The sequence below is a fragment of the Mytilus trossulus genome, chromosome 14, assembly GCF_036588685.1.
Source record: "Mytilus trossulus isolate FHL-02 chromosome 14, PNRI_Mtr1.1.1.hap1, whole genome shotgun sequence".
In the NCBI taxonomy this organism is placed as follows: Eukaryota; Metazoa; Mollusca; class Bivalvia; order Mytilida; family Mytilidae; genus Mytilus; species Mytilus trossulus.
Window position 1 is genome coordinate 74,408,968 of NC_086386.1, and position 9,816 is coordinate 74,418,783.

At 35.3% G+C, this 9,816-nt stretch overlaps 2 protein-coding genes across 2 annotated transcripts; one reads left to right on the plus strand and one right to left on the minus strand.

Annotated features, from left to right (window-relative positions):
* Positions 1-582: 582 nt before the first annotated feature.
* Positions 583-1,005, minus strand: LOC134698057 (transcription intermediary factor 1-beta-like). Its single transcript, XM_063560347.1, has one exon. It carries the CDS (start codon positions 1,003-1,005, stop codon positions 583-585), a length of 423 nt encoding a protein of 140 aa, XP_063416417.1.
* Positions 1,006-1,817: 812 nt separating this feature from the next.
* LOC134698058 (uncharacterized) lies at positions 1,818-6,977 on the plus strand. Its single transcript, XM_063560348.1, has one exon. It carries the CDS (start codon positions 1,818-1,820, stop codon positions 6,975-6,977), a length of 5,160 nt encoding a protein of 1,719 aa, XP_063416418.1.
* Positions 6,978-9,816: the final 2,839 nt, after the last annotated feature.

Consider the following 9,816-nt stretch of genomic DNA (forward strand, 5'->3'; position numbering starts at 1 on the left):
GCAATTAATGAAATGCTGGTATTTTTTTTAACAATGATCAGAAAAACACAACTGACAATTTTAAAAAGCAAAGCTTGTATAATTGGGCATTGTTTTCATACATGTAAGACATTTACTATCTGAGAAATAAACGCAGAATTTATTTGAAACAAGAAGCGGAAGATGTCATATATATTCAACCTCTTATAGAAGAAAAGCAACTGCCACGCCAAAGTCCATATAAAACATCGAAATAAAGACAAAATGACAACAACAGTTGTCATAGCACTTCATAAAATCAATAACTAAGAACATATTTACCCAAATTTTAATTCCCCAAACAGTTTTTCTATTTCACTCTCTGCTACTTTCTGTCTAACATATTTGACTGATGGCAAAATAGGAATCTGTATTTCTTCTCTTTTGTCGATTTGTGACCTAATTTGTTTTAGCTTTTGAAATAGTTTCATGGAATCTGTTATCCCCTGCGAGAACTTCTGCTGCTTCTTTGCTTTTTCCAAAGTTGTTTTATTCTCATTTTTAATGGACCTCAAAATTTGAAGATTTTTTGTTTCTTTCTCTTTCACCGATTTAACTAGATTTTCAACTTTCTTTTAAGTGTCTCCCTTCCTCTCGTATAGCATTGACGACTTCATTAACATCAGCCTGATATTGATTTGATCCTTGGTCAATATCAGCTATCTTTGATTGTAGGTATTCAACCTTCATGTCCATTCCCTTTTTGACCTCAGCTTTGATTCCGTCAGTTGTTTCCTTGATTTCAGCAAAGTCATGTAATTTGTGTTTTTTAATCACACATATTTTGCATATCGGCGAATCACATTCCTTGCAGTAATATATAAATGTTTCATCATGTTCTTTACAATATTGTTTAACTTCCGGGTTTATATTCGGGCCACTTAGAAATGTATGGTCTTTGCTCATTTTTGTCCGTAAATGAGATATTTTACATCCATCACAAAACAGCTGGTCACACTGTTCGCAATAGTTATGTCCAGGACACATATCTCACACGTTTTGGACGCAGCCTGTGCCATCTCAGTTTGCTTGTGTAATTTATCTGTTGCATGAAATAAAAATTCATAAAAAAATATCATAAAACTCCAAATTCATGTAATGTTTAGATCGTATTTAATAATACTTCGATTTTGTTGAGTTATTTCACATGAGGTTCCATGCAAATGACCAAATTCATATAACGACATTCCAGCCTCAAATGTCAAATCTTGTTATTACAGTTGTGGCCTATCTTAAGTGTCTATAAAAACATATATTCATTTTTTATTTAATTAATTTTATTTAATTTATTGGGGGGGGGGTACATAAGGATATCGCATTAATAAGTTGTATGATTCTTATTTCCTGAAGCTATTTTTTTTTCTTGTGAGACAACTCTTGCCAAAGGTATTGCCAATACACAGTCCGTCAAAAGTAAAGCACCACCTATATGTAACTAGCAATATTCTCATTCAATTAATTTTTCGTAAATAATATAAATGTATGTTATGTTTGGTGTTATGAATTGCATACAACAAACGCTTAGAAAATTAATTTGGACAAAAAAAATTAAACTCCGATAAACCCGCCAATCAACTATTTTTAAAGGTCATCTGCACTTTCAAAAATACACTGTCAAAGATTCACGACCTTGTTCAAACGTACCCAACGTTACTATTGTTGACGTAACGTTATTGTAACGCAAACTTGTATGGGATCTGAATTATAGAATTGAAAGCAACACAACGTCTTTTTATTGCCTACAAAAGCGAAGTACTAACCCTAGCATCATAGCATCTTACATATTGGTACCGTGACCGATGGATAAGCTGAAAGCAGTGAGAGGAGGCCACAGAAGCGCCGTAACCAGACAGATTCACAAAACTGACGAGAAAATCAACGAAGGAGAGATCACCCGACGGGACATTCATAGTGCCATTGAAAACCTTGAACGTAAACATGAACTTTTGCAGAAACTAGACGCTGAAATATTGGATTCCTTGGATGCAGAAAGTGTGGAACAGGAAATTTTGGATGCAGACGAATTTAATCAGCATATAGACATTAATATTCGCCGCTACAAAGAATGTGATTTGGAGTTGAGATCAAGTACACCTCAGGACTCGGTGAGTCAATTAACCTCAAGTATCGTACAAAATACTAGTACAACGCATTCATCTTCAAATAATTTCGATCAGAATACAAATCAGCACATGCAAACATCGACAAGTGCAAACTCACAAGGAGAATATGAGATCAACAGAGATCCGCCATTAAATGAAACTTATAAGTTCTATCACAAACTTCCAAAACTAGATTTGCCGACTTTTTCGGGAGATTTACTTCTATGGCAAACTTTCTGGGAATCGTACGAAACTACTGTCCATACAAACCCATCATTGACAAACGTACAACGTTTCACATACTTGAAGGCCCAGCTTCACGGAGAAGCGGAAAGTTGCATATCGGGATTGTCACTTACACACGCAAACTATGAGCAAGCAATTTCATTACTACAAGCGCGATATGGTCAACAAGGAATCATTATTGATGCACATATGCAAAAACTAGTCGATTTGCCAAACCCCACAATGTCATTAAACAGTCTCAGAACATTCTATGACAAAGTTGAAACTAGTATTAGAGGCCTAGAATCACTAGGACAGTGTCAAACATATTTTGGAACAGTACTTACACCCATCATCTTTAGAAAACTACCACCGGAATTGAGAACTACATTGACAAGAGAGCATGATACAAGTACATGGACCATAGACTTACTACGGAAGGCTATAGGTAAGGAGCTGCGCGCTCAACAAGCTGGCCACGCTATGAACACAGATAATTTAACCCCTACCGCATCGTTTGTAACAAAGGCTACAATGAAAGGAAATTATAGACAAGTCAATAGAGTACACACAAACTCCAGGAACAACACTGAATCGAATAAACCCAAGCCATGCATATTTTGCAACAAATCCCATTCAGCTGTTGATTGCTCAGATATTAAAGATAATGCCAGTCGTTACGAAATAGTCAAGAAAAAACAACTTTGTTTCAACTGTTTTGGTAAACATAAGATATCAGAATGTAGATCACGATATAAATGTCGTAAATGTGACAAGAGACATCACACTGCTCTATGTAATCAGGAAATTCAAGCACCTGTACCTCCCGCTGATGCCGCCGCTGTCAATACAGTAAATGTTAATGGAGAAGAAAGTAACCCTATGTCAACGTTTTACACGTCAACACCACAAGCACAGGCACATACCGAGATACTTCTTAAGACAGCAGTAGCACCTGTATGGTTCGAGGATCGGAGCGCGATGTCTAACATTTTACTAGATGAAGGGTCTCAGAAATCATTTATTTCAGAAGATTTAGCAGCACAATTACAACTTAAACCTTGTGGAAATTCTACAATTAGTTTATCAACTTTTGGAAACGCCAACCAGAACGTGAGACACATGGAAAAGGCTCAGATTACTTTAGAAATTGAAACTGGTGGATTTATTCCTATGGATGTACTGATAGTACCGCGCATTGCCGCACCCCTCAGTAATGTTACAAATGTCATCGCTTCAAAACTGCCATATCTCAAAGGATTACGATTAGCTAACCCAGTCACAGAGGATAGGAAATTTGAACTTTCTCTTTTAATTGGAGCGGACTACTATTGGAGTATTGTGCAGGATCACGTGATCAGAGGAGATGGGCCAACGGCCGTAAAATCCCGTTTGGGATACTTGTTGTCAGGACCGATGCATACTTTTACAGGAGAACAATCATCAACAGGAATGTTTAATGTACTGATTCAACATCAGCAAGAGGAAAGCAGCCTGGAAAAGTTTTGGGATTTAGAATCTATTGGTGTCAAAGCAGACGAATTAGAAACAACCACCATGAAAGACTTCAATGATGAATACGAAACAAAATGCATAACTTACCAAGAAAATCGCTATACCGCAAAACTGCCATGGAGAAATGATTTCAATGAGTTACCTACGAACTATAATGTCACTTTACGCAGAACTTGTAATATGATCGATAGACTCAAAAAGGATACCAACATGCTGAAAATGTATGGCGACATAATTAAGGACCAAAAACGCCGAGGGTTCATTGAGCGGGTAACAGAAAATGGAAACCAGTCAAACAGAATTCACTACATTCCTCACCATGCAGTAAAAAAGGACTCATCTACGACTCCTATACGTATAGTCTATGATTGTAGTTGTCACGAATCACCTCACAAGGCTAGTTTAAACGATTGTCTCATGTCAGTTCCGCCGATGTTAAACGATTTGACGGGAATTTTAGCTAGATTCAGATTACACAAGCACGCAGTGACTACCGACATAGAGAAAGCGTTTTTGAATGTCGAACTGGATAAAGAAGATAGGGACGTCACAAGATTTTTTTGGTTGAGTGATCCATCTGACCCAGACAGTCCACTGATAACTTACCGTTTTAGAGTCGTTCTATTTGGAACTACATGCTCACCTTACATCTTGAATGCCACCCTTATGAAGCACTTCAAACTCAATTCTTGTAAAACAGCCGAGATACTGAAAAACGACCTGTATGTTGACAATGTTTTGTCAAGCTTCTGGGATGAGAAAGAAATGCTGAAATTCTACAGAGAATCACGAGATTTATTGGCAAGAGGAGGATTCAATCTGAGATCATGGACGTCAAATAGCACAGAATTACTACGCTTAGCCCAATCTGAAAAATGCATAGAAAGAGATACGAACATCAAAATTCTTGGTCTCCGTTGGAATGTGAACAACGATCAAATCTCGTTTCGAAACAACATAAATACAACAACGGAAAGGATAATAACAAAACGTGAGATCTTAAAACAATCTTCAAACATTTATGATCCGCTAGGTCTGCTTAGCCCCGTCACCGTCAGAACAAAGATGTTAATGCAATTGTTGTGGAAAGAAAAGTTTGCATGGGACTGCCCTTTACCAAAAGAAATCGAATCAACATGGAGTGATTTGACCAAAGATCTACAATTTGCAATGAACATTGAGATTCCTAGATGTTATTTTGAGTGTTCAGGAATAACGGACATTGAAACAGCAGAATTACATATTTTCACAGATTCAAGTCAACTAGCTTATGGAACCTGTGCGTATCTTGTCACAGAAAAGGAGTCTGCATTAGTAATGGCAAAAAATCGAGTTGCCCCATTGAAAAGTGTCACTCTACCTAATCTTGAACTGATGGCTGCCCTTTTAGGGGCTCGACTTGCGAAACATCTTATTCAAAATCTACATATTGGAAACTTACAAATCAACTTCTGGTGTGACAGTCAGATCGTTTTGAAATGGCTTCAATCAACAAAACCACTCAAAAAGTTTGTCGCAAACAGAGTCAAGGAAATTAAGGAGTCAAATGAAAATCAAAAATGGCGTTATTGTCCGACGGATGCAAATCCTGCAGATTTATTAACTAGAGGCATAACAGGAACGAAATTCATAAACAACAGATTATGGTTTCATGGACCCGAGTGGATAACAGACAAAACACAATGGCCAACATGGAGCGGAAACGAAATTGTTGAAAACGAGAATATAATGGAGATTCCCACTAATGAAACCTCAGAAAAACAGCACGTCTTACTCACATCTCAGAAACGTCAAGAATTTGGCATACATAAGATTATGGATATCGAACGTTATAGCAGTTTGAAGACATTAATACGTGTTACAGCCTATGTGATGAGATTTATACAAAACTGTAAGTTAGCACGGAGTGATAGAACATTGTCGGAATTGACCGTTAATGAAATACAGCATGCTACATTGACATGGATACAAACGGTTCAGAAATCAGAATATCATGAAGTGTTTAATTATTTCAACAAATCTGTGACAGTTAAGCCGTCTATTGTAAGACAATTGAACTTGTACTTTGATGAAAAAAATGCACTTCGTTGCCGCGGGAGAATTCAACATGCACCTTTGGAGGAATCAGCTAAACATCCATACTTGTTACCTCCGTTACATAGACTCACTTCACTCATTATTATGGATGCTCATATCAATCATTTACATGAAGGCGTCAACTCTACCGTAACACACTTGCGACAAGTATACTGGATACCTCGAATTCGTCAACGAGTCAAAGTTATTCTTAGAAAATGCGTTAACTGTCGGAAAGTAACAGGGCATGCTTACCAACAACCTGATCCACCGCCACTGCCCAAAGAGAAGTTACACGAGGATATACCGTTTACTGTTACAGGCGTAGACTTTGCTGGTCCTATGTATGTGCGAAATACAGATGGTATAAAATCAAAGGTATACTTATGTTTGTTTACATGTGCGTCGACGAGAGCTGTTCATTTAGAACTTGTGAATAACTTATCAGAACCTACATTTATGTTAGCCTTCAGAAGATTCGCAAGCAGGAGATCCTTACCGAAGTTACTAATATCTGACAATGCACTAACTTTTGAAGCAGCCAGTCGAGAAATCAAACATCTTACAAACTCAAATTTAGTGCGCGCAAGTCTAAGCTCTACAGGAACAAATTGGAAATTTATTACAAAGAAAGCTCCGTGGTTTGGTGGTTTCTATGAACGGTTGATTGGGTTAACGAAAATGTGTTTGAAGAAAGTATTAGGAAGTAACTGTGTCGATTTAGAGACTTTACAAACTGTGTTAACAGAGATCGAAGCAACTCTCAATGATAGACCTCTAACGTATGTTTCATCCGATCTTACGGATCCAGAACCACTGACACCATCACATCTTTTGTATGGTCGAAAAATTACGCGACTTCCGTATCCAGCTAGTGAAAACAATGGACATTTTGAACCAATTAACTTTAACAAACATGTTCAATTACAAAGAGACATTCTAAACCACTTTCAACAGCGATGGAAATATGAGTATTTGACCTCATTACGGGAACATCACAGAAGTGTAGGAAATTTACGAACAATCGATAGCTATTGGTGATGTTGTTCAAATACATGACGAAACTTTAAGAAATTCATGGAAACTCGCCGTTGTCGAAGAACTCGTAAAAGGAGAGGATAATCTTATCAGAACTGTAAAACTTCGCACTAAAAACGGAACCACCAACCGCCCAATCACGAAATTATACCCAATCGAAGTGAACTGTATTGAATCTGAACCGGAGGATGTTACACGACCCAAGATGTTCCGTCAGGCGAAGTCAGATGCCGTACAAAAGATTCACGAGTGGACAAAATAACTTTTCAAATTATGATCGGAATAGACTGTTCAAATTCAAAGTGATTAATTCTTTCTTTTATGATATATAGACTTTAAAGTTAAGTGATGAATTATGATATATGTTTTCAATTAAGTCAAATTTTCATTTCATTTCTATTTATATTTCACTTTCGGCGCCCGGAGTGTCAAAGATTCACGACCTTGTTCAAACGTACCCAACGTTACTATTGTTGACGTAACGTTATTGTAACGCAAACTTGTATGGGATCTGAATTATAGAATTGAAAGCAACACTACGTCTTTTTATTGCCTACAAAAGCGAAGTACTAACCCTAGCATCATAGCATCTTACATATACACTGTTTCGGTGGCCTTATATTACTTTCTTCTACACCAAGTCACTTTGAAATATGGCAAGGCGTAAGTTATCTCTGACTAAACGTTGACAAGCAATTAACATGTCAAATGCAGGAAGAGGAGCACTAGTAAAATAGGTAACTATTTCAATGTTATTCACATCTTCATTGTCAGTTTTTTAAAACGACATGTTGCCACAGAAAATGTAATGATAGACAAAGGTCCGGAAGATCCTGTTCAACTCCTTGACCTTTGTACATGTACGACAACGCTAGACCACACAGGGCAAATAATGTTACCGAGTATAAAGACCAAGAAGCCACTTTCTTTTGGCCCCTATGTCTTCAGACATGAACCCTATTGGATATGTCTGGGATGCCATTCATACAAATCTAAATCACAGAGATCTACCTTTTTGAATCATGGCTATTAAAGATGGGCAATTATTGATGAATTGAATAAATTTGATTAAATAAAATTCAGAGCTCTTGTACAGTGTATTAGACGCCGTGATTTTGAACTGTACCGGATAAAAGGTGGTTTCACATCCTATTGATTCAAATATTGACTTTAAATTTGCCGAACATACCAAAGATTATTTTAAGAGACTTTTAATGATATTGGGTTGTTGATTGTTGTCAAAACATAATATCTTTACTTTATTGAAAATCATTTTACGCCCATATGGGCCAATGGCTATATATATAGTTTACATATATAAAACAATGAAAATAAACAATGCAGACACTTTGAACTATTTGTTTCGTAAAATGAATGAAATATTGCCATTATTATTAAAATGAAGTGTATATAGAGATTTGCTAACTTTAAGGAAATATGATAAGAATGATGTGTTACTGAATTGATTTTCTATGAACAGGCGGTGGTAAATGCACACTTTTACAAATATGCTGAATCAAATAGGAGAGGATAGCTTAAGAGAAATGCTTTCATAAACGAAAACAAAAACGGAGTCACCGTAACGTAAAACATGAACCGCTCCTACAGATGTTTAAAAATTATACAATAACGAAATAGATTTCCTTTCACACACTAACTATATATAAATTAATAACGAATCAATCAAGTAAATCTGTTCTGTCTATGCAAAAATGTAAGAACACCTGTTTAAAGAAAAATCGTAAACATATGCTAATTTAAACATATTTTATAAGAGTTAATCACTACCTGTATAGAAATTGTTGACTTCGATCAACGCAAACATTAACTTTTAAAGTTCTGCTATTTAACATAAAAAAAAATATCGACAAACTTTTAAACTAAATAAACAATTGAACTAGTTTGTCAAATCAAAGTCAATCATTAGCGCTATCAACAAAGTGCTACAACATGTAATATATATTTAGAGGGCTTAAGAATAAATATAACCTATATGCAAAAATTAGGTATCTTACGCCGTATCTACATAGCAACTGATATAATATATGTCCTGATAGATGACTTTAGTATGTATTATATATCTATTTGATAATAAGATCAGAATCATTGGTGACATTGAACACAGGTATATTACTATTGCCTTTATTTGACAAAGAAACTAAAATTACGTAAAGGATATAAGTCGATAACAGTCCATTCTGTCAAATATTTTACAAAATGGACTGTTAGAGGCTTATGTCTTACTTACAACATTGTTTAACACCTCAAAGAAGATATATAAAAACTAAGATTTATTTTCATCAATTGTTAAAATTGTTTTTTAATAAACATTCTAAATTGAAATATATCCTACATGTTGGCCCCATTAAACAGTAGCTCAAAGTAAACAATAGACTAAAAAAGGATGTAATATTTTGACTTTTAAGCCTTTTTTCAACCCGTTCTTAAGTTATTTATAATGCAATATGAAATTATCAATGCATTAAAAAATATTATAATCAAATTTAAATCTGTGAAAAAATTGTACATTTACAATACATGCAAAAGGTAGTGTATGCATGATAAAAAATTCAAATGTAAGTACCAATCAAAACAGGCTCATTACATGTAGCTAATATTTATTAGAAAATAAATATGAAGTACAAGAAATTATTTTACAGAAACATGTTCATTTCATATCAATGTTTTTTTCTTTTCAAATTCTCAGATATGTATTATTTCAATCATTAAAAAAGACGCAGTTGAAATGATATGTTTTTGTTCCAAAAAAAGACCAAAAAAGACCAAAACTGCAAATTTGACAGCATTATAAATTTGACAAAACAAGTAACACAATTTTACA

Coding starts and splice junctions, on each gene's coding strand:
- LOC134698057 (XM_063560347.1), bottom strand. CDS start 1,005: ATGTGTCCTGGACATAACTATTGCGAACAGTGTGACCAGCTGTTTTGT.
- LOC134698058 (XM_063560348.1), top strand. CDS start 1,818: ATGGATAAGCTGAAAGCAGTGAGAGGAGGCCACAGAAGCGCCGTAACC.